Raw genomic sequence first — 24,052 nt, 5'->3', positions numbered from 1 at the left:
TTTTAGAGCAGTCTATGCATGTGTCAGAAATGTCTGTATAAAATGGAACTTGAAGTGCCTTCTGAGGAAAACCAGAGCATACTGCTCATCAGTTTAACTGAGTTCTCACAGGAACAGAAGCCTCTGAGAACCCCAGAAATCAAATGGTGCAGTTGCAAGGAAAGCATTGGAAGTATTAATTACTTAAGCTGAAGTGGCAAATTGTTTTTGGAATGATATTGCATGAGTATTTTCTGCAACTTGTTTGAAACCAACTTTTATTTCAGGAAGGGTGTGCAGTGGGCATCTATGCTGCACACACAAGGCTATAAAAATGTATTAAAAAAGGTTCTTGTTTTGGCTCTAAAGCAGTTAAAACACCAGATGGTTTAACAAAGCTCACATTTTAATGCAGTAGCCTATTGCTTAAAGGTTTGGCTTAGTCTATATAGCTTGATGATAATCCTTTTATGACCTTTTAACCCTTTTTATTGTTTTCTCTCTTAGATTTTATTAGGGTGTGACTCTTCCCTCCCATCCAATGTGTGAGCATTTTTATGGCAGGAAATATCTGTCAGTGGGTAGTTTTATTTGCTTGATTGACTCTTCTTAGCTGCCAGGTTTTAATAGTGACTCTTCTTTGCTGCCAGGTTTTAATACATACAACAGACTGATGCTTAAAGAGAGAGAAAAAGAGGGATGTGAAGGTTCCTCTCAGTTAATTTCCAATACCAACATATTCTAATCTACAATTTGTAGAAGAATCTATAAAATTCAAAGGATATTCTATTCTCAGAACATAGATCAAAAACTATTTCAACCCTTGAAACTTCACCATGTCTAAGGACTAAAATCCCAGCTAGTGGGGTAATGAAAACACATAGTAAAATGCTACTCAGCTCCCTAGAAAACTGTGAAGATAATGGCTCAGCAGGAGTCAAAAGAACAATAATAGTTTCATTCACATCAAATTGGGTTGAAGGACCCATAGACCATAGGGAGGTTTTTCTTCTAACCCATCCTATTTTTGTTCTTAAACTAAACATGCTTCCCTAATTAAACTATCCAGACTTATAATAGAAACAGATTTCCAAAGCTGTGGGGAAAAACAATTTTATCCTTAGATCATGCCAGTGAAATTTATTATTAAATCAGGGGAAAATCTAAAGCTTTGTGGAGAGGATCGCTCACTTGCAAAATTAAGACCATATTCTGTCCAAGCTTTGATGTTATTTAATTTAACTGTGAATATTTGAGTATCAGTGTTTGAGATTAGACTATCCTAAACTGAGGGCTTTAGTTGATCCCACAGTGGAAACGGGTTTTATGTGCAAAACCTTTCACAGGGTTGCAGGAGTTGGGATTTACTGCTTGGATAGGCACACTTCTACCAACTCCAGCAAGTCTGAGGTTAAATATTCATTAGTCTGTTTAACAGTTGCATCATCTTTGCCATCAGTGGATGATGCCACAGTAACTCATCCTGGAAAATCACTAATGGGGGAGCTGGAGTGTGTGCAGCTGCTCCAGGAGTGCTTCCCTGCCTCCCCCCATGTGCCTGCTTCACTGGGAGATACCACAGGGTTAATGATTTGCTGCAGATTCTCCTGGCTGCTGCTGAACCAAAAGAGTGTCTGGCAGCAAGGGGAAACCAGGCACGTTTCTCCAACTACCTAAAGGGCTAAATACTCCCTGGTAGACCCCAAGATGGAGTTCAGGCAGTCAGTAGCTTCTATTTCTTGCTTGGGCAGCCACAGCAGGTAAACCAGGCAGCAGTCACCTCTCTCTTCCTATTGCTGTGGGGGTTCAGATGAGCTCTGAGATGAGCTGTCAAAAGTTGAGTGAATATTGTTTCCTCAAGTCTTCTTCTACTGAGGAAAAAACTACTGCTGCACCTAGAGGTGAGTTTTACTCACAGTATACACCTTGTATCTAACATGATTAAGAAATTTAGTAGGACTTTCCCCATCGTTTCTGTGGATGTCAACTTCAGTGGGCAACTCAGGAAGATGCATTTCATGTCAACCTGGTTACATCTCTTAATCCAGTTAAAAAGATCAGGGTTTCTATACTGGAGCATCCTTCTTTCAGTGTGCACAAAGGCAAATTGACTTAAGTGTTGTTACTGCAAATAATTATTCTAATGGTTTCTGATGCTAAGTAATTGCAGTGATGTAATTGGTTTCCAGTCAGCATTACTGCTCTGTGAAATACCCGCTCACAGCAGCCTAAAAGTGTCTCAACCCATCCTCCTTCATTTTCACCAGGGTCAGGACATTGTTCTTTTCCCAGAGAGGGGAACAGTGCCTTTGTAATCTACTTTCAGCACAGTAATAATCAAACAAGGAGCTGAATTTTATGTGGGTATCACACTTTTCACTCAGTGCCTTATAACGGGAATTCATGCTTGGCCTAAAAATATAGATTCATGATTTTGTGCAAGAGGAGGTCATGCAACAGGAAACTGAATTGATTTTCACTTGCTATGGAACCTGGTACCCTTGTCAGAAGTGCAGCATTTTACTGGGCTGTGTGTGGTAAACACCTGACCTGAAGAGCATGTGTCTCATACATCATCTTTTGCATGAGAGCTTAGAGCACCTCTACATTGAGGAGAAATGCAGAAATGAAGGAAGAAAAGCAGGGTAGCAGGACACAGTCCAATCATAAAGTAATCATAGGCTGTGTAAAGTTGGAAGGGACCTTTAGAGGTCATTAGTCCCACCCCCTGCAGTGAGCAGGGACACCTTAATGCTAAAGGAGGGACGGTTTAGATGAGATCTTAGGGGGAAGTTCTTTGCAGAGAGAGTGGTGAGGGGCTGGAAGGGGCTGCTCAGAGAGGGGGTGGGTGCCCCGTCCCTGGGGGTGTTCAAGGCCAGGTTGGCTGGGGCCCTGGGCAACCTTGTGTAGCTCCAGGCCTGGAGGTTGGTGTCCCTGCCTGTGGCAGGGGGTTGGAGCTCTGTGATCCTTGGGGTCCCTTCCAACCCAGACTGGTCTATGATCTTCACTAGATCAGGTTGCTCAGAGCCCCACCAAGCCTGACCTTGAATATCTCCAGGGCCTCTTTTGCTGTAGTTGAAAATACCTCCTTTTCTGCTCCTTTGGCTTCTGTTTGTAACAGCAGTGGACCTACCAGTATCATATCATCCCTCAGAGGGCAGAGCTTGGAGCAGAGAGCTGGACTTCTGTCCTGTTGGGCTCAAGGAGGGACATTTGGGGAAGTGAGAATCTGCATGCTGCTAATGCTGTTAGGTGTGACTTATCATTGTTATCATCTCTTTAATATAATTTTATATGATTCTTAGCAAGTTCTTGGTACCAGCTTGGCTTTGCAGTCTGCAGTCCCAACCCAACAGTTAGTTTGGCCATTTCTGCTTTGTATGTTGATGGAGCATGTCGTGCTACAGGGACTGATCCTGTGAAGTGGTGGACTGGGATAAGATTATGGCCAGTCACTTTACAGGAAGCACAGAATCCCTCAGGGTGAAGGGACCTCTAGAAATTATCTAACCTAACCCCTGTGTTCAAGCAGGGTCAGCAGAAGACCATGTTCAGACAAGTCTTGAATTTCTGTTGCTATAAAAGCTGGAAGGTCCTTTCAGTCAGACATCTGAGCTCAGATTTACCTGATCTATGGTCAAAAGTGGGGTATAAGGGGAAAAAAAACTTGAAGTGTGTTTAGCTGCTGTTATATATTCACGTCTTCCAGGCACCAGGGTGCTTTGTTCTTTGCAAGGACACCGTCAGGAGTTTTGTTCCTCTTGGAAATGACTAAAACATTCAAACTGGGACACAGTGACCTGACCCAGTCCATGAAAACAGGTCTCAAAACTGGGATGAATTTGGCTACAAGGTGAAGTACACAGCTCATTTAGATATTAAAGAGAAAAAAGGAAAAAAGCAAAGTACACTGTTTGAAAGACCTTTGCTATTCTACTGGGAATCCTTGAGAACTGAAACTAAGCAGTAGGAATCATAATTCCCCATCTCAGGTGGCTTCACCAGTGGCAACCTTGTGTAGCTCCAGGCCTGGAGGTTGGTGGCCCTGCCTGTGGCAGGGGGTTGGAGCTCTGTGACCCTTGGGGTCCTTTCCAACCCAGCCCAGGCTGGGATTCTGTGATTAAGAGACTTCAGCACTAACTTGCTCAGATGAAGGTGATACTCTCTGGTTATCTTTTCAGTCTTATTTAGAGACTGAATGTTTGATTTCTTGCTGATGAGGAAGCCTTGGTAGCAGGCTGAGTTTAGTACAAATTGCAAACTCTGCTTTTGGATTGGAAACTCACGACATTAGGAGCTTGGTTTTGTGCAGGATGCTAAATATCCATCCAGTCCTGCCTACTCATGGTTGTAAGGTACTCCAGGTAGATTCCTAAACCCAGAACTAGAAGGAAAAACAGTGCCAAGGGTGTATTTAGACAGGGAATCTGTTTACAACCAATATAACCACCAAATGCTGCTAGGCATATGCAGTGTCTGCTTTGCTGCATCATGTGTTCCTGCAGCTTTGGGGCTTGCCCTCACACCACACCAGTGGAATTGCAGAGCTAAAATAATGGAGCATAACATTAGAATGAAAACAATGTGAAAATCAAGGACAGGCACTGAGAGCACCATTCATTTATCTAATTTCAGATGTCTCCATCTAAGCCAGACATCCCAACCTCTTTTCTAAGCTGAGAAATGGGCTTTTTTTTATATGAGACATTGGACATTCAGATATACCTGACTTAATTTATGGTCTGTCTGAAGGGGTCACATTCACTGGATATAATTATGGTAGGATTTTTGTTGCAGAGTTCTGTGGAAGTTTTTATTTTGGGGCTGGAAAGGGTAAGAAAGGTTGGGGGATTTTTGGCTTCTCTCCCCTTCAGACCAGGAGATGCCTCAACAACCTTCTAGATCCTGACCAGTCTTGATATGGGTCACAGTTCTCCCAGAAAGAAACATGGCAATGTGTTGTTTGCTCATTTTAGAAGAAAGGACATAAATAAGCACCTGAGACCACAGCACCTGTGAGGACTTACACTTACGTTTAGGAATCCCATGGACAGATGATTTTGCTTCGCTAAGCATCGTGTACACACGCTTCAGCTTCTGGCAGTGAAGACTTCTTCTGCAAGAACAGTGAGCCCAACTATTTTTGCAAATGTAATTAGACCTGAGTTCTTGAAGCATTTCTCTGCTTATCTCTCTAAATCTTTTCTGTTTTGCTTCTGATCTTCACTTTAAACAAATTAAAACCGTCTTGGTGTTTTTAAGCACTTAATTATTTGAGAGCGATGCTGTAAGGTGATGTAATTCTGAATATCATTTCTGTCAGCAACAAAAGCAGACAAGTTGATCTGTTCCTGAGGGCATGGAGCAGTAGGACGAGGAGTGATGGGTTTAAACTAGAAAAGGGGAGATTTAGGTTGGATATTAGGAAGAAGTTCTTCCCTCTGAGGGTGGTGATCACTGGCCCAGATTGCCTAGAGAGGTGGTGGAGGCCCCATCCCTGGAGATACTCAAGGTCAGGCTGGATGGGGCTCTGAGCACCCTGCTGTAGTGAAGATGTCCCTGCTCACTGCAGGGTGGGACTGAATGGCCTTGGAAGGTCCCTTCCCACCTTCTCTGATCCTATGTTCCTATGATCCAGCTGATTATTTTCCCTCTCCTCTCTACCAGTTTCACTCCAGATTGAGGCCCCAGTGTAATAATGTCACATGGGCTCTTGATGAAGGTGGGAGCTCTCACCCACTCACTTCTCTTCCTTGCTGGTGTCAGATAGAGAAGAGAGGATTAATTGTGGTTACCTAAGAGACCGCAAGCGTCAATGGAAGGAACGTTTGGTTAATAGTACCTCTTGTCTGTCAGGGGCGGTTATAGGTACCTCACAGAGGCACAAAGGAAAGCCAAGTGCAAGCTTGCTACTATATTTCTGAAAAGACTGAAATTATATCACATTACAGATGATTTTAAGGCATTATTTGACAATTAACATTGGAGAAATGAATTTTAAAACCAGGATTAGTCTGTTGCCTACAGATGATTTTGGCTCAAGAATTTGTTCGCTTTTTTGTTTCCCACAAACTTCCTTTTTCCACCTATTCCCAGCTCATACTTATTTCTTGTTTCCCACAAATTTCCTTTTTCCACCCATTCCCATCTCATTTTTTTTCCACTTCTAAATTTCAGGATCACTTTAGATGTCTCAAAATTACCACCGTGGCCATAAAAATCTCTTCATCCCAGACCATTTTGGATCACTAACAGCTATAAGCTGCTTTGTTTTGCATCCTTTTTTTTTTTTTAAAGGTTGCCTACAGAACATTTTCAAGTGTGTTTCACTCCCCCTTGCCCTGGCTTTGTCCTCCTCTTCCTTCACTCCCTGAACAAACACTGCAGGAACCTTACTGAAAGCAGAGACTCTGCGTAGCCGCCTTCCAGCGCCGTTTCAGCATGGGGAAGCTTTTCTTTGGAGCAGGTGCCAACTGAAAAGCGACTGTGGTGGTAAAGTAATCGTAGGCTGAGAGCCAGGAGTACAGGAGTGTTTAGTCATCTGTTGTTACTTGCCTGAATATCACAGCTCTTGGTGCCTACTTTTCAGTAACACAGGGCAGAAGCAAAGGAAACGCTGAGACAAGCTCAGGTTTTGCAGCCACATCTCTTCATTTCTCCCCCATCTCAGAAAGAGAAGACACAAAATACCCCTTTATTGAGTAAATTATACTTGTATTCAGTTGTTATAGTACTTTTCCCCCCAAAATTCTTGCTAGGCCATTGAATTGACTGTAGAGATTTGAAATGTTGTGATGGCAAAGTTGACTCGCGTGGATTTAAGGAACACTCTTACAGCAGACTGTCTTTTCCCATGGCTGCATTGTGGGGGGAGTGTAACCCCTGTTGACACAGGCTTTATTTTCATGCACAAGTGCTTTAAAACAATTGCACACAGGGACCAGAGAAGAAAAGATGGGGCTTGCAAACATCTTGCCAAAAACAGGGGCAAGGAGTGATCTTTGAGACGTAGAGCCTGTGTTTCTTGGGGTGCCAGTTAAGTTGGGATGGAGTTTTCCTGTTTTTATTGCCTGCAATATATATAATTTCCTATTTGTTGCCATTTTTACCACTAATCAGGGTGTTGTCTTGGCTGTTTGTTGCCATCTGTGTTCCAGTGGGTCTTCAGAAGCGCGGGGGGAGCGCGCTAAGCTGGATACAGAAAAGAGGCTTTGTTAGGAAACGTCTTAGCGCTGTTTGTGTGCAGCACAGGCATGAAAAGAATATATTTAGAGATGTCTATAAACGTAGATTTCTCCATCCCCCTCTTTTTTCATTAGTTACTGCTCAGAATTCCTCTTAGAAGAGGTAATGGATTTGCTGAAATCTGCCCTAAGGAATTGCTTCTTGTTGAATGTAATTATTCTGTCTTTAAAAAAAAAAACAACCAGGGGGTGGAGTGGTGGGGGGGGAAAGAGGTTCAAATAAGCCCATATTTTCTGTATTGCTATTTACTCAGAAGAGACTGAGCAAAGCTGACTTAGGAGCTGGGCTTCTTTGAGAAACAAAAGGCCTGTCAGCTCGGAGCAGCACGTTGATCACAGTATTCCACTGTTGCCTAGCAGTGATTCAGTTAATTTCTCCTGTTTGAGATGCTTAGGAAAAAGAATATATTCAAGGAGAAGAATATACTTGAGTTAATTTCTCCAGATTCTCCTTTTACTCATTAGTAACATCAGCCCTGGCTCCTCCTCACACAGCCAGGGCTTTGATAAATCCTACGTAGGCTGCAGTGTCTTATCTCCGCTTGGCACGTATGCAATTTCCAGTCAATTAACATATTGAGTGAAAGCAATCATTTCCTTCACATGACTCATTTCTGGCTGGTTTTTTTAATTGGATTGACTGAGCTAGAGACAAAGGGAAATGCTGATTTCTCCACTGTTCTCTTCAGACAGGTCGATTTGTGCTTGTACCCAAGTATGACTCCTCAAGGACATCTTTCTCCTTCCTTTTTATTCAGCATTTTGCTGAGGGTGATTTGCCAGAGGAGGTCAGGTCTTGGGAGGTGTTGAGTTCTCACTTTCATTCCATTCTTTTTAATAAACATGCTTGATGTCTAAAGCAGCCTTTAATTCTGGTTAGTGAGGAAGCTCTCCTTTTCCACCCACTCCTTTAATTGCTGTTCCTAAGTCTGAATATTCTGCATCCACAGGAATCTTGTTGTGCTCTCTGTAGTGCTCCTTGACTGTTGAATGACTGATGTCTGAACCTCCTTGGTCACAGGACTAAGCAGCTCTGACAGTTGCACTGCTGACTCCTCTTCTGGAAGCTTCAGCTTTGCAGGACATTGTGATTACTGTCACCATGGGATTGTAGACAGATGCTGTGGGGCAAAAGGTGGGCAACCAATTCCCACTGTGTTTTGGGAGGTTTCCTTGGTGGTGTAACACAAAGCAGTTCAGAATAGTCTGTAAATACACATATACAGCAGGATGTTTCCTCTCTCTGGTAAAAGGCTGTTGCCAGACCTGAGATCTGTGTTACTGTGTAAGGACTATGCTGCACGTAAGGACTATACTTAAAAATAATGGATCTGTTCTCATGATGGAATGTAATGAGTTACATGAACTAAGGTCACTTGTTAGACTGGCCCACGTCTCTGGGGCCTGTTCTGTGTGTGCCTTGTCCTGGTTAACATCTGCTTAGTTCAGACATGGCTGGGCTGTGTAGCACAGGGGCTGTAACATGGGCTGTGTAGCACAGGGGTGTAGCACGGGGGGTGTGACACGGGCTGTGTAGCACGGGGGGTGTGACACGGGCTGTGTAGCACGGGGCTGTAACACGGGCTGTGTAGCATGGGGCTGTAACACAGGCAGTACAGCACGGGGGCTGTAACACGGGCTGTATAGCACGGGGGCTGTAACACGGGCTGTATAGCATGGGGGTGTGACACGGGCTGTATAGCACGGGGGTGTAGCACGGGGGCTGTAACACGGGCTGTATAGCACGGGGGTGTGACACGGGCTGTATAGCACGGGGGTGTAGCACGGGGGATGTAACGTGGGCTGTATAGCACGGGGCTGTCACACGGGCTGTGTAGCACGGGGGGTGTAACATGGGCTGTGTAGCATGGGGCTGTAACACAGGCAGTACAGCACGGGGGCTGTAACACGGGCTGTATAGCACGGGGGCTGTAACATGGGCTGTGTAGCACGGGGCTGTAACACGGGCTGTATAGCACGGGGGTGTAACACGGGCTGTATAGCACGGGGGTGTGACACGGGCTGTATAGCACGGGGGCTGTGATGGGGGCTGTGACACGGGCTGTGTAGCACGGGGGGTGTGACACGGGCTGTATAGCACGGGGGTGTGACACGGGCTATGGAGCATGAGATTGTAACATGGACTATATAGCATGAAGCTGTAACACGTGTGGACTCTATAGCATGGAGGTGTAACACAGCCTATATAGCATGAGGCTGTAACAACTGTACATTTCAAATTTGCTTTTTCTTTTACATCATTCGTTTGAACAATGCTTCCCAGCACCACCGTTCTGTTAGCTGGCTTTTCTTAACAGAAAGAAACTCTAGTAGACAAATAAATGCAGACTAGGAGGGCAGTTGCTCTTCCCTGCTTACAGGAAGGTTTGCTTTTCATGTGAGCTGAGCCCACTCAGGGATCAGGTGCAGCCTCAAAATTCCATTGAGGAACAAAAAGTACTTTATTTTTAATAAGAATGTTTTTACACAGGAAAAAAAAACTATGTTTGCTTTATCTAAAGAGCTGGGAAATTCACATGCTTTCCATTAATAATTCATATTCTTAGTAGTATGGATATAGATTTACTTGTGGGGGTTTTAGGTAATAGAGTTTCTGAAGTAATTATATATATTGACCTTAATGCTGAATTATGTTAAATACCTGTTCTGCTCAAAACCCCCTAAGATCACTGCCTGTTTCTCATATGCACCTTGAAAGAGCCCAAGTATGAACACAAAACTGATAAGCAGTATCATAAACTGATGTGTATCAAACAATAAGCAGGATCAAAACTGATGAGCTGTGTCATCTTGTATGATACCTGGCTTGTATCAAAAACAGTGTGGCCAGTAGGTCTAGGGAAGTGATTGTGCCCCTGGACTGGGCACGGGTGAGGCTGCAGCTCAAGTGTCCAGTTCTGGGCTCCTCAGCATCAGAAGGACATGGAGGTCCTGGAGTGAGTCCAGAGAAGGGCAACCAGGCTGGGGAAGGGGCTGGAGGGCAAATCCTCTGAGGAGCAGCTGAGGGAGCTGGGGGTGTTGAGCCTGGAGAAGAGGAGGCTGAGGGGAGCCCTTCTCCCCACCTCCCCTGCCCTGCCAGGAGGGTGCAGAGAGGTGGGCGATGGTCTCTGCAGCCAGGGGCCAGGAGCTGGGCCAAGGGGCAATGGGCTCAAGCTGCCCCAGGGCAGGGTCAGCTCAGCTGGGAGGGCAAAGTTCTTCCCTGGCAGAGTTGTGGGGCTGTGGCACAGGCTGCCCAGGGAGGGGGCTGAGTCCCCAGCTCTGGGGGTGTTTAACAGGGGGGAGATGAGGTGCTGAGAGATCTGGGTCAGCACAGGACAGGGACAGTTGGGCTCCATGAGCTTAAAGGGCTTTTCCAACCTGGGGATCCTGTGATCTTCAAGGATGTAGAACTGTCACCAATCAGTTACGATGATTTGACCAGAGCATGTTGCTCCTCATATTGTACCTTTGGGACTTGGCTTTCTACAAATGCCTGACTGCATAGGTTTAAAAGCTCATCTTTAATAGATGAAAATACTTTAATCTCTAGTCTGGAAACAGTTCTTTCAGGGAGAACTAAGAGGAGTTATGGATAAGGTGTTAACTGTTGCTATTGTAGTTGAGTTTTTATATTCTTGTTTTTATTTGAGAGCAGCTGAGGGTGGAAGGGACCTGTGGAGATCCTGTAGTCAAGCCCTGCTCAGAGTGGGGTCTCAGTTGAACTCAATTCTTAAAAATCAATTATTGTAGATTTGTAAGCTCCACGTCAACTGGCACCGTGTGCTGGCAGCCCCGAAAGTCCCCCGTGTCCTGGGCTGCATCCCCAGCAGTGGGACCAGCAGGGCTGGAAAGGGGGATTCTGCCCCTCTGCTCCACTCTGGGACACAGACCCCCCGGCAGCGCTGCCTCCAGCTCGGGGGTCCCCAGGACAAGGAGGACATGGAGCTGTGGGAGCCAGTCCCCAGGAGCCCCAGAGATGATGGGAGGGCTGGAGCCCCTCTGCTCTGGAGCCAGGCTGGGAGAGCTGGGCTGGCTCAGCCCAGAGAAGAGAAGCTGCTGCTGGGGAAGAGCTCCAAGCCCCTTCCCATCCCTCGAGGGGCTCCAGGAGAGCTGGAGAGGGGCTGGTGCCCAGGGCAGGGAGGGCCAGGCCCAGGGGAACGGCCTTCAGCTGCAGGAGGGCAGCTGGAGAGGGGCTGGGAGGCAGAAATCCTTCCTGGGGAGAGGGGAGGCCCTGGCACAGGGTGCCCAGAGAAGCTGGGGCTGCCCCTGGATCCCTGGCAGGGTTCAAGGCCGGGTTGGTTGGGACTTGGGGCACCCTGGGCTGGGGCGGGGCGGGGGGGGGGGGGGGGGGGGGGGCTGTTCCTTGCCCATAGCAGGGTGGCACTAGATGGGCTCTGAGGTCCCTTCCCACCCAAACCTGTTTGGGTTTATATGATAGGATGGTTACTGTTACTCCATTCATGCTGTAACTTGAAGGCTGTTACACTAACAAACACAGTATGTGTCTCTGGAGTTTAGCACTGTTTTAGAAATACCACATTTGCTAGAATAGCTATTCCTTTCTCCTCTGAACTTCTGCACTTCAGCTTTAAGCTACAGCTGGACTATTATTTGCATCTTCACAGAATTACACTACTCTGTTTCTTACAGCTTGGTCTCCAGCAGCTTGAGTGTGGCACAGGCTCATTCCACACAGTCAGTGGAACAAACAGAGTCCCACGTGCAGCAAGGTTTTCTCTGCATGGCCTTACTTGACTGCCTGCTTTGTGTTAGATCAAAAAAGACTTATAAGAAGAAAAGAGAAAGAAATGAGTAATGAAAGGGTGCCAGGAATCAGGTTTCTGTTGGAGCTTGTCTTTGGAGGATGAGGGTGTAAGAGTGTGTGTAACCTTGCCAAAGAAGCTGAAGGAGGGAAGCATAACGCCCCATAAAGGGTTGTTGGGTCAAAAGGCAGTCCTGGCAGAATGATAACGTGGTCCTGAATAACCTTCAGTTGGAAATTAGAGAATTACATGATGAATTGAGGAGGGAAACTCATTTTGAGGTGAAGCTGGAGAACTGAATAGGTTTGTGTGCCATTGCTGGCTGTGGCAGTGGAAGACTTGACTTGGCCAAGGATGTTTCTTTTGTTCTGTGTTCTTAATGCCAAGCATCTTCATTCAAGTAGTGGGAGTTTATTAATGGGGATGTGTTCCAAGCCTGGGTTGTAGTGAGCTTGCTAAATTTTGTCTTGTAAGAATCAAATCAGCTCCTGAAAGAGTATCTGCTGCCAAGACAGATATTAAGGCTGCAAAGATTTTAGTCCAAGTACATTTTTAGCAGCAGGGCTGACAGAAATCAGATTTTCTGATTCATTAGCTTTGGGTTTGGGTTTTTTTCTTCCCCTGACTGTTTGATTCCCAGTGAAATGCTGGTCTCTGAAGGAAAAAAAAATGCCTTTTTTTTCTGAATGGCATCAGGAAGCTTCCAGCCTCTCTGGCCATGGGACAGATCTGCCAGATGTGCCTACCCTAACTACTGCAGTGACCCCTCAGTATCCCTAATTTGCCAGATCTGCCAGTAATTCAGGTGGGCACCTCTTTAATCTTGTCTTAATCCCTGTAAAGACAGTTCTGTTGAGCAGTGGCATTGTGGGTGCCAGTGAAGACACAATTGCTAATACGACTTCTTCAGCTGTAAGTGTATTGACCCATTTTACCCCACACCAACCACAATCCCAGTTTGCTCAGAGTGCTGCAGTAACACCATCTGCTTCCAGCCTGGGGGTAAAGCCAATGGCATGACATTTGGTTTTAGGGAGCATTGGGATTTAGGTGAGAGAAAGCACTGTAGATGGGGTTTGATTCACCCCTTGTGTTGCCTTGACTCCAAGTGATGCTTTGTCATTTTAATCCCTGTGTTAGTCACAGGTCTGTAAGGGGAAAAAAGAGTTTATGGGACCTTGGACCTGGTAGGTCAAACAGCCACAGCTCATCCCAAAGGGGCTCTTCAGGAGAGGGGCTGAAATAGCCCAAATCAGGCAATGTGTTCCAGAATTTGCCATGATTCCTTTATCCCAGTGATGAGAGGCAAGATAAGCTGTGCCAGGGAAATCAGTGGTGTGCTGGGCAGGAACCTGTTTGCTTTATTCTCTCTGCTAGAGGACACCCCACTTCAGCTCATACATGTTCTCCAGAGGAAAAGGTGAGAGGTCCCAGCCTCTGGTGGATACACAGCACACAGCAGCTTTGTGTTTCCCATGCCTCATGCCCTCTGTTAGTGCTAAGGGACCCGTGGTACCAGTTCCTTGTCGTGGTACAAGAGGAGATGGGTGCTTGGGCAATCTCTCTGATGACAAACCGTGGCTAGCACTTCAAAAACTCAGTTGCTGTGATTGAGTGCTGCCTTCTGTTTCAAGCTAAAGCCACGATCTACCAACCAACCACCCTGAGAGCTTGGTTGAGATTCAGCTCTCCCTGCTAAACAGGGCGTTCTCCCAGAAGTAGTTTCCTGGAGCTGCAGAACCACCCTGCCCCAGATCCTTAGGAGATAGGGATGAGCTGATTGCTGACGGTCGAGTCTTCTGCATTCCCATCCCATGCACCCAGGAGTGGATAAGCATCCAAGTCCTGGCTGATTGCTGGGTACTGACACAGTGACTAACTGCAGGGCCTGAAGGGCAAAAGCGTTGGAGGAGAGTGATTAGATGCTAGTCGTGAGTCAGGACCTTTTTAGTTGTCCTCTGGGATCCCTTTTCAAGAAGGAGATGGATGAGGAAAACCCTGCAGCGTTACCTTCTGAGAGGCTGCTCTCTGCTGGGCTGCTCTTCATTCAAGCTGTTTTGCCAGGTGATTAGATTCCAGTGTGTTCCCCTGGCACGATGCAGACAGGAGATGACTACTGATTAGAGGACTGGAGCACTTTCCCTATGAAGAAAGGCTGAGGGAGCTGGGGGAATTTTTTTACAGAGAGAGTGGTGAGGGGCTGGAAGGGGCTGCCCAGAGAGGGGGTGGGTGCCCCGTCCCTGGGGGTGTTCAAGGCCAGGTTGGCTGGGGCCCTGGGCAACCTTGTGTAGCTCCAGGCCTGGAGGTTGGTGGCCCTGCCTGTGGTAGGGGGGTTGGAACTGTGTAATCCTTGGGGTCCCTCCCAACCCAGCCCAGTCTGTGATTCTCCGATTCCTGATGAAAGCCAGTGCTGTTCTCTATGGACCAAGTGATTTCTTTCCCAAATACTTCTTTCCCATCTATGTATTTCTTGTAACATGCCAGAGAAAGTCAAGAGAAATTCTTCTAAAATACAATTCGTTGCATCTGAAGTGCTCCGTAGAGTCAGTTTTGTAAAGATGTATTTTTTAGGCACTTGCACATGATTAAATTCTTGAAAATAGGTGTATTTTAGATGAGTTTGGCCTGATGAGGTGGATCTGTAGTGCCTGGGCTAGTACTTAAATTCTGTGGTGAATCAATTTCTTCCAGAATTGCCTGTATCCCATGAAGGTGGTGATTTTATACCAGTTTATTACAATATCTTGTTCATTGATTGATTGGGTTAGGGTTGGAAGCTGTCTGTTATTGGCCTGAGGCTCACATAAGCTGGTCATGGTCACAGTCTGATTATGTAGCAATTCAGGAGCTTACCTTCCTCAGGTAAGTCTGGAGAATAGGTCAGGAGAGGTCCTTCACCCCCTCTGCTCTGCCCTGGGGAGACCACACCTGGAGTGTTGTGTCCAGTTCTGGCCCCTCAGCTCCAGAAGGACACAGAACTCCTTGGGAGAGCCCAGCACAGGGACACCAAGGTGATGGAGGGAGTGGAACCCCTTCCTGATGAGGAGAGGCTGAGGGAGCTGGGCCTCTTTAGCCTGGAGAAGAGGAGACTGAGGGGTGAGCTCATCAATGTCTGTCAGTATGTAAAGGGGGAGAGTCAGGAGGCTGGAGCCAGGCTCTGCTCAGGGGTGGCAGCGACAGGACAAGGGGCAGCGGGTGCAGCTGGAGCAGAGGAAGCTCCATGGGAATGTCAGGAGGAACTTTGTCCCTGTGAGGGTGACAGAGCCCTGGGACAAGCTGCCCAGAGAGGTTGTGGAGTCTCCTTCTCTGGAGACATTCAGACCCACCTGGATGTGTTCCTGTGGGATTCAGTCTGGGTGATGCTGCTCTGGCAGGGGGGTTGGACTGGATGAGCTTCTGAGGTCCTTTCCAACTCCTGATGTTCTGGGATTCTGTGAATAGATAGGAATGAGTTTCTGTAATTATCATAATTAATTGTTTTAACCTGAGCCAACGGGCAAAGTCAAGACATGGTGCTTTGATGCTCCTGTGGCTGAGGAGACACAAAGAGCATCCGTGCTCTCACGTGACAGCGCTGCGCCTTCGAAATCCCGCGGTCTGAGTGCTCATGTTTGTTCTCCTTGCAGTGTTCTGGGTACCTTGTGAGCCATGTGGCTCTTGGTATTTACAGCCAGGAAAGTTTCCTTTTGTTTCTTTTGGATGCAGTGAAGTCTCCTGATCCTGTTGAGGATGTTTCACATGGAGTGGAGCTATTCTGAAGCTCCTGAAGTATGTACTGGCTTTGTCATTAGCTCTTAAAGGAGCCCTAAATTGGGTCAGCCATTAGGGTTTTTCCAGGTGCTTTTAGTTCCTCAGGTCTTCAGGTTGTGAATCCGAGTGTCAGTCAGAATGGTGGCATGGGTTTGCTTGTTAGATGAGTAAAGTACAATCCCCTGTACTCAGCATTGGTGAGGCCACACCTAGAGTACTGGGTGCAGTTCTGGGCTCCTCAGCATCAGAAGGACATGGAGGTCCTGGAGCAAGTCCAGAGAAGGGCAACCAGGCTGGGGAAGGGGCTGGAGGGCAAATCCTCTGAGGAGCAGCTGAGGGAGCTGGGGGTGTTGAGCCTGGAGAAGAGGAGGCTGAGGGGAGCCCTTCTCCCCACCTGCCCTGCCCTGCCAGGAGGGTGCAGAGAGGTGGGCGATGGTCTCTGCAGCCAGGGGCCAGGAGATGGGCCAAGGGGCAATGGGCTCAAGCTGCCCCAGGGCAGGGTCAGCTCAGCTGGGAGGGCAAAGTTCTTCCCTGGCAGAGTTGTGGGGCTGTGGCACAGGCTGCCCAGGGAGGGGGCTGAGTCCCCACCCCTGGGGGTGTTTAACAGGGGGGAGATGAGGTGCTGGGAGATCTGGGTCAGCACAGGACAGGGATGGGTGGACTCCAGGAGCTTAAAGGGCTTTTCCCACCTTGTGATTCTGTAAATCAGGCAAGTAGGAAGATTTTAATAACCTGGAAATGTGACAAACTCTGTTACATTTTACTGGGGATCGAGCTGCCTGAGTGTAACATTCTACATCTCAAAGTACCGACAGCGATGGAAATGGTTATGAGACTGTTGGATCAGATTCCCTTTGGTCTTTGCCCCCACTTCTCCTCCCCTTGCCAACAAAAGGATGGGTTAATTTGAATTTCATGGCTTTTTCTCCTTAGGGAAATAGCGGATGAGCAGCGTTATTGTGGAACTGTGCCCCAAAGGAGGGGGACAGGTGTGGGTTTGTGCTTCCTATCTGTGCAATATGAGCTAGGGACCCTGCTTTGGCAGGGGGGTTGGACCTGACGATCTCTTGAGGTCCCTTCCAACCCCTATGATTCTGTGATTCTGCTACACAGCTTATTAATTTGCCATTTCATACATCACAGCAGGAAGAGGCCGCCGGGCTCCTCACTAAAAGCAGCTGTGATTGATCATTCGGGGGCAGAAAGGGAAAATATTCCAAAATTAGTTGTATAAGCATCTTAAATGAACAGTGTGCCTACAAAGAAGCATTGTTTTTCCCTGGAGGAATGCTGGAATTGATGGGTTTAACCTCCTTTCTCAACACCTGCCACCCTGGGATTCAGCTGGGAACCAACGCATCCGAACGTGTGGCTTTCTGCCTTCACTGAGGAAGGAAGGGTTCTGTTGGATGGTCTGTACCAACCCAGCTGCTCCTCCGACCCAGCAGATGGGAGGGGAAAGGAACAACAGCAAAAAGGCTACAGCACTCTTGCTATCTCATATGCAATCTTTGTATCTGACAGAACTTGTTTGTTGGTCTTCACTAAGCGAAACATCGGTGCCCGTGCTGCTTCCCAAGACGTGTCTGGACAGAATAGAGAGGAGCAACCCAACCCCCCACATCTACATCTCCTTGCTTAAGTGGATGAGAAGCTGGACAGGAGCCACCAATGTGCATCTGCAGCCCACAAGGCTAACTCATCCTGGGCTGCATCCCCAGCAGTGTGAGCAGCAGACTGAGAGAGGGGATTCTGCCCCTCTGCTCTGCTCTGCTCTGCTCTGCTCTGCTCTGGGCAGACCTCACCTGCAGTGCTGGGTCCAGCTCTGGAGCCCTCAGCACAAGGAGGACATGGACCTGTTGGAGAGGGGCCAGAGGAGGCCCCAAAGATGATCCAAGGGGCTGGAGCAGCTCTGCTGTGAAGCCAGGCTGGGAGAGCTGGGCTGATTCAACCTAGAGAAGAGAAGGCTCCAGGGGGACCTTAGAGCCCCTGCCAGTCCCTGAGAGGTGCCTGTAGGAAGCTGGGGAAGAACTGTTCCCCAGGGCAGGGAGCAATGGGACGAGGGGGGATAGGTTAAACTGGGAAAGGGGAGATTTGGATTGGATGTTTGGAAAAAGTCCTTCTCTCTGAGGGTGGTGGGTCACTGGGACAGGTTGCCCAGAGAGGTGGTGGAGGCCCCATCCCTGGAGACATTCAAGGTCAGGCTGGATGGGGCTCTGAGCACCCTGCTGTAGTGAAGATGTCCCTGCTCACTGCAGGGTGGGACTGGATGGCCTTGGAAGGTCCCTTCCCACCTAATGCAGCCTGGAATTCTATGATTATTTTTTTCCTGTTGGCTGAACACCCATGAAGGCCTGGAACTGCACAGCAAGACAAATTCAGATGTGGGATTTAGATCCTCACAGTCCAGCTCTCATGAGGGTGTCAGCATGAAGCCTGGCAGGGCTTTCCATTCACCCCTTCCCACGTGCCTGCCTTTGCAGCAGGTCAGGCTCAACCTGCAATCAACAGTCTCACAGAATCGTGGGACTTGGAAGGGACCTCAGGAGACCATCAGGTCCAACCCCCCAAGAACCACGTGGCTCAAGAACCACACTGACTTCCTCCATGCTGGCTTTGCTAAATTGCCAGGCTCTCATGTTGCTGGAGTGCACAGGCCCCTCTTGCATCTCCAGGAAAGCCATCAGGTATGGAGGAAAGTGGAGAATCCCCACCAGTATTATCTTTCCTCTAGGACATGTTCTTGTCTTGGACATCGCCGCTGGCTGCCTTCTGGCCTCTGTTTCCTTGGCATTCCTTGTTTCAAAGGCAGCTCCTGGCATTCAGAGCAGACCTGCTGGCTTGTAAGACAGGCTTTTGTCTAGAAAGAAAGGTATTATCACGTTTTCTTAAGGCCCAGAGGAGATCTGCAGTGTCTCTAGATGGGAATCGCTGGCTTGCCAACGTGTAAGAGGTCTTTTGAAAGCCTTTGATACATGCTAATGAGGGGAGTGCTGAGGTTAACAGACATAAAGAAGGGTCTGGCCACGGTGCCAAGAGGGAAACTGAAGAAATGACTGAATTAAATTACTTGGTTGATGTTCACAGTTACCATTTCAGCTGATAAGGTGAGCGTGGTGTGCCTGAGCTGTTGGCTTAGTTTAAGAGTTTCTTCCCTTGTTGGCTGCATCTGCAGCAGGACTCAGTCTCTGATACACAAGGGATCACTTTTGGGATGGGATTCCTGCTTCTCCATCAATGCCAGAGAAGCAGCACTATTTCAGAGCTGTTAATTCATTGCTGAAGTGGTGTCTGCTCTCCATTTCTAAGGCATATTGGACTTTTTATTAGCATCTCACAATGTGGATTGCCCATGGAACAAAGCTGCAAGTGGAACCTGATGCTCATACAGAATTAATCTCAGGGGAAATTTAAAAGGGGGGTAGATCAGGTACTTAAGGATATGATTTAGCACAGGACAGGGATGGTTGGACTCAATCTTAAAGGGCTTTTCCAACCTGGTGACTCTGATTCTGTGAAATTGCTGTCATGCATAATCTGCAGTTAACACCACAGTCCTAAAATCAAAAGCTACAGTGAGCTGGATGCTGGTGCAGTTGCAGAGGGTATTTTGTTCTCAGGGTACCCCTTTAGATCCCTCCTTTGAAAGCCAAGTACCTAAACCTCCTTCCACATTGAAACCATTGGGGGAGCACAGTACTCAAATACTCTTAAATCTTGACTTGCAGCTCCAGAAGCTGCACTAAAAATCAAAGCACAAACAGCACCAGGCTGTATTTCTGAACCTCTTTTCCCCTTGTGCTGCTGAGAGTGCTTTTTATGATATGCAACAGTCCATCTCCTGAGTAAATGACAAGGTAATAATGATAAGCAGTGCTTTGCTCACATCAGAATTCTGTCAAAAAGGAGGAGATTCTGCATGGAGGATTCACATCAGGGGGTTTTACTCCTCTTTATTACAGCATTTGTTACGTGTGGTTATACAGAGCTCAGCATAAATCAGCAGCTGTGAAGGGCTTTGTGGAAAAATAAGAGATGAAAATATATTTGAAGTTCCTAGTGAGTGGATTTCTGCCCCTGGGCTGGGCACTGGGGAGGCTGCAGCTCCAGTGCTGGGTCCAGTTCTGGGCTCCTCAGCATCAGAAGGACATGGAGGTCCTGGAGGGAGTCCAGAGAAGGGCAACCAGGCTGGGGAAGGGGCTGGAGGGCAAATCCTCTGAGGAGCAGCTGAGGGAGCTGGGGGTGTTGAGCCTGGAGAAGAGGAGGCTGAGGGGAGCCCTTCTCCCCACCTCCCCTGCCCTGCCAGGAGGGTGCAGAGAGGTGGGCGATGGTCTCTGCAGCCAGGGGCCAGGAGCTGGGCCAAGGGGCAATGGGCTCAAGCTGCCCCAGGGCAGGGTCAGCTCAGCTGGGAGGGCAAAGTTCTTCCCTGGCAGAGTTGTGGGGCTGTGGGGGATCATTAAGGTTGGAAAGGACCACGAAGATCACCAAGTCCAACTGTTTGTCCAATACCACCCTGCTCACCAAATACCACTGATGCTGTGGTGGTGCAGCAGAGCAGGTCGTGTGAGCAGGTCCTCTGGAGAGTGTTTTGGGGTTGGGTAAAGCAGCGTGTGAAGTTTGGACATTCCAGGTCAAATCCTAATTTCAGGTTACTGTGGATATATGTAACCACAGGGAAGCCTGCAGTACTTTGCTGCTCTAAGTTGTAGTTTTTATTCTTCCTACAGAGCTGTGTGGTGTAGTAAAAGCTGCAATCTCCTGGCTTTGGGATCTGAGGGGGAATGGGAATGAGATTTGCACAGATTTATTGCTTTTAAAAACTCTGAGACCTGGGCTCTGTCTTAAGGAGAGGGCAGAGTTTTGGGCTTGGACTTGGATGAGCACTGTGCTTCTGGGAGACAGGCTTGGAGGCTTTGGGTGGAAACACCCCATATTGTCAGATTTGTCAGCCTGAGTGACAGGAAAGGTGACAGAGCCCTGGGACAGGCTGCCCAGGGGGTGTGGAGTCTCCTTCTCTGGAGAGATTCCAGCCCCTGTCCTAGGGACCCTGCTTGGGCAGGGGATTGGACCCCATGGGCTCTGGAGGTCCCTTCCACCCCCTATTACTCTTTGATTCTGTGAATAATAATTCCAAATTTCATTTTCCCTAGCTTAATTAGTATAAATGTCTCCTAATCCACAGGTATCAGGTGTTTAAACCCATCACAGTCTCTTCAGTATAAATGATCAGCGAGTCTAATTCTCGTTGCCACTCGAATCTCTGGCTTTGAGCAAAGCAGCTTATTTTCAAGAACTGTGTGTAATGAGGTTTAATAACTTGCTTTGCTGAGGAGTAGGATGTTCTCCCTTTCACCTGAAGGAGTTGGCTCTACATGTTTCATTTTGGCTGGGAATGATTTCTTGTCCCCAGCGTGAAAATGTTGAACCAGAAGTTTTGATGCCAAGTGATGTAGTACAGGATCTCCGTGGGATTAGCATCATTTCCTTGGTGCAGCAGGGATCTGTGATGCATTTGGTATGGGCAATGGTTGCATCACAGCACCTGATTTCTGGTGGATCCAACATAACACGGTGTGACTCAGTTGGTGAAGATGTCCTGGGGTACAGTGAGTGGCCACAAGCTTTAGTGCTAGAGCTTGTGTTTTATTCCTAATGCAAGGATCAAACTACATTCCCTGCAGGCTGTAGAGAATCCTAGACTCCCCTGAGCTGGAACAGACCCATAAGGACCATCCAGTCCCACTCCTGGCTCCACACAGGCTCCAAGTCAGAGGTGGCACTGAGGGCATCGTCCAGATGCTTCTTGCCCTCAGCCCAGCTCAGGGCTGTGACCCCTTCCCTGGGGAGCCTGTGCCAGTGCCCGACGCCCCTCTCAGCACAGAACCTCTTCCTGACACCCAGCCTAAACCTCCCCTGGGGCAGCTTCATGCCTTTCCTTCAGGTTCCATCCCTGGTCCCCAAAGAGAGGAGACAGATCAGTGCTGCCCCTTCACTCCCCTCATCAGGAAGCCACAGACCCCATGAGGTCTCCCCTCAGCCTCCTCTTCTCCAGGCTGAATAACCCCAGGCACTTCACTCTGTCCTCATAAGCCTTCCCCTTCCCCTCCAGACCCTTCCCCATCCTCAGTGCCTCCTCTGGACGCTCTCCAGTAGTTCCCTGTCCCTAGCTGTGCCAGGGGAGACTTGGCTGAGCTGACAGGCATTATAAGTACGTAAAAAAGTACCTTAATTAAGAAACAATGAATTTCACCATTTATTCCACTTAATGCCACATTGGCACATTATGAAATGAGATAATAAGGTTAATTTGGGGGAGCTTTATTTTGCTGGATAGTTTTTAATTGGGTAATTGTTAATGTTGTGTGGTTTTTTCCCTTGAGTGGAGTCTCACAGGTGAACTGGAAAACCTTCAGACTTGTTTGGCATGGTTAAGTGGATGCACACATAGGAAGGTCTGTAGTGTCCTAGAATCACTGAATCCCAGGCAGTGTTAGGTGGGAAGGGACTTTGAACAGCCACCTAGTCCCACCCCCTGCAGTGAGCAGGGACATCTTCACTAGATCAGGTCCCACCCTTCAGCTCTTGATCCCCAGTGATCAGATCCCCTCTCAGGCTCTTCTCTCCAGGCTGAACAGCCCCAGCTCCCTCAGCCTTTCCTCCCAGGGGAGATGCTCCAGGCCCTTCAGCATCTCTTTCCCTCCTCTGGACTCTCTCCAGGAGATCCCTGGCTGTTTGATCCCAGGGAGCCCAGAACTGGACACAACACTCCAGGTGGGGCCTGACCAGGGCAGAGCAGAGGGGGAGGATCCCCTCCTGTGACCTGCTGGCCATACTCCTCTTGATGCACGGTGTTCCCCTTACACAAAACAGCTTGTTTGATGTTTTCTCCTGCTTTAAACAGGCCAGTAGATATCCACATTGCTTTTTAAGGGTAACAGTTTGCATTGGCTGTGCTGCCAGCAGGCTCAAAGCTGGTTGCTGCAGGTGCTGCTATGGGAGAGAGACCTCATTTCTTGAGCACCTGCCCAGGATTGAACAGCTCCACATACTAATCCTTGAGCCATCTGTGGGCCTGTGTTATCCTATCATGTGCCTACTATATTTCTCTTGGGATCAGGAGAATTTGATGGAAGATCAATCAATTTCCACTTGTTTAAACATCTTTCCCCCCCTTAGCATTACGTGGCTGTGTAATTGCCACCCACCACCACATTGGTACCCAGAGAGGGGGTGGATGTCCTGTGTCTGGGGGTGTTCAAGGCCAGATTTGATGGGGCCTTGGGCAACCTTGTGTAGCTCCAGGCCTGGAGGTTGGTGTCCCTGCCTGTGGCAGGGGGTTGGAACTGTCTGATCCTTGGGGTCCCTTCCAACCCAGATCAGTTTGGGATTCTATGAAGATGGTGATATCTTTCAGGCCTTCACTTGGTTCTGTGTCCTTGAAGGTTCAGCTTTCAGTTGGAATATCAATTCAGGAGAGGCCAGGGATTTCTGTTTGTCTCAAAACTACCTCACAGACCTGCCTGGAAATAATACCTTTGCATCTTCTCTGCACCTTTTCCAAACAAACCCCTCAGATATCAACTGTTTGCAGAACTAGCCATGGGGAGCTTTTCCAAATGCAGTTGATCCTGTCAAATAACTGGAGGGAGGTCGGAGTTTTTCCAGGTCAGTAAGAATGGAGCAGTGTACCTTGCCTTGAGTTCTCAAGGGAGGGAAACTATGGGAAGGATAAGGAATTAGGGATCAGCACTGAGCATCCCATGAGGCATTTCCTTGGGCTTTTTCCCAACAGCAAACGCAGCACCTGGTTTTATATCACTTACTTCCATCAAAGAAATGAGTCTTTATAATTTCTAGAGTAGAAAATATTCCACAATTACTCAGGGCCACAGACAAAAGAGCAGAAATACAAATAAAAGGCCAGGACCTCACAGCAGTTGGAGCTTTTGTTTTACTCACCCTCAGTGGGCTGCAGGACGCGCTCGGTCATGCTCCCTAGAGCCACCAAACAAAGGAACCCTGTTAATGTTTACTTTGGCTCAAAGCAGAGACAGTTATTTTCAGTGAGTTAATAAAGGGCTGGTGAGCTGTGCTGCTCTCTGTAACCATCTTTCCTCTATCTTTTTTTTCTCCCTAGGTCACTCAGATGAGTCGTCCAGACCTGATTCTGTTCCTCATGAAGTATCTCATGGCTCTGGTGGTTGGGATACCCTCTGTCTTCTGGGTGGGAAGCAAGAAGACCTGTTTTGAGTGGGCTAGCTTCTTCCACGGCCGCAGGAAGAAAGAGTGAGTATGGACAGCTCCTGGAGAACTGCT

At 48.0% G+C, this 24,052-nt stretch overlaps 1 protein-coding gene across 3 annotated transcripts in view; it reads left to right on the top strand.

The window, feature by feature from the left end:
* Positions 1-24,052, top strand: part of FZD3 (frizzled class receptor 3) — a gene marked incomplete at both ends in the record, with an annotated part of 53,650 nt that overhangs the window by 27,369 nt on the left and 2,229 nt on the right. For all 3 annotated transcript variants that reach the window (XM_084262203.1, XM_084262204.1, XM_084262205.1), the window contains one exon: positions 23,874-24,022. In XM_084262203.1, coding sequence (XP_084118329.1) covers positions 23,874-24,022 — 149 coding nt within the window. The remainder of the gene's footprint in view (positions 1-23,873; positions 24,023-24,052) is intronic.

The sequence above is a fragment of the Gallinula chloropus genome (genome assembly GCF_964237585.1).
Source record: "Gallinula chloropus genome assembly, chromosome: 3".
Classification (NCBI taxonomy): Eukaryota; Metazoa; Chordata; class Aves; order Gruiformes; family Rallidae; genus Gallinula; species Gallinula chloropus.
The sequence above is the reverse complement of the archived record's forward strand: the minus strand, read 5'-3'. Positions and strand labels throughout refer to the sequence as shown.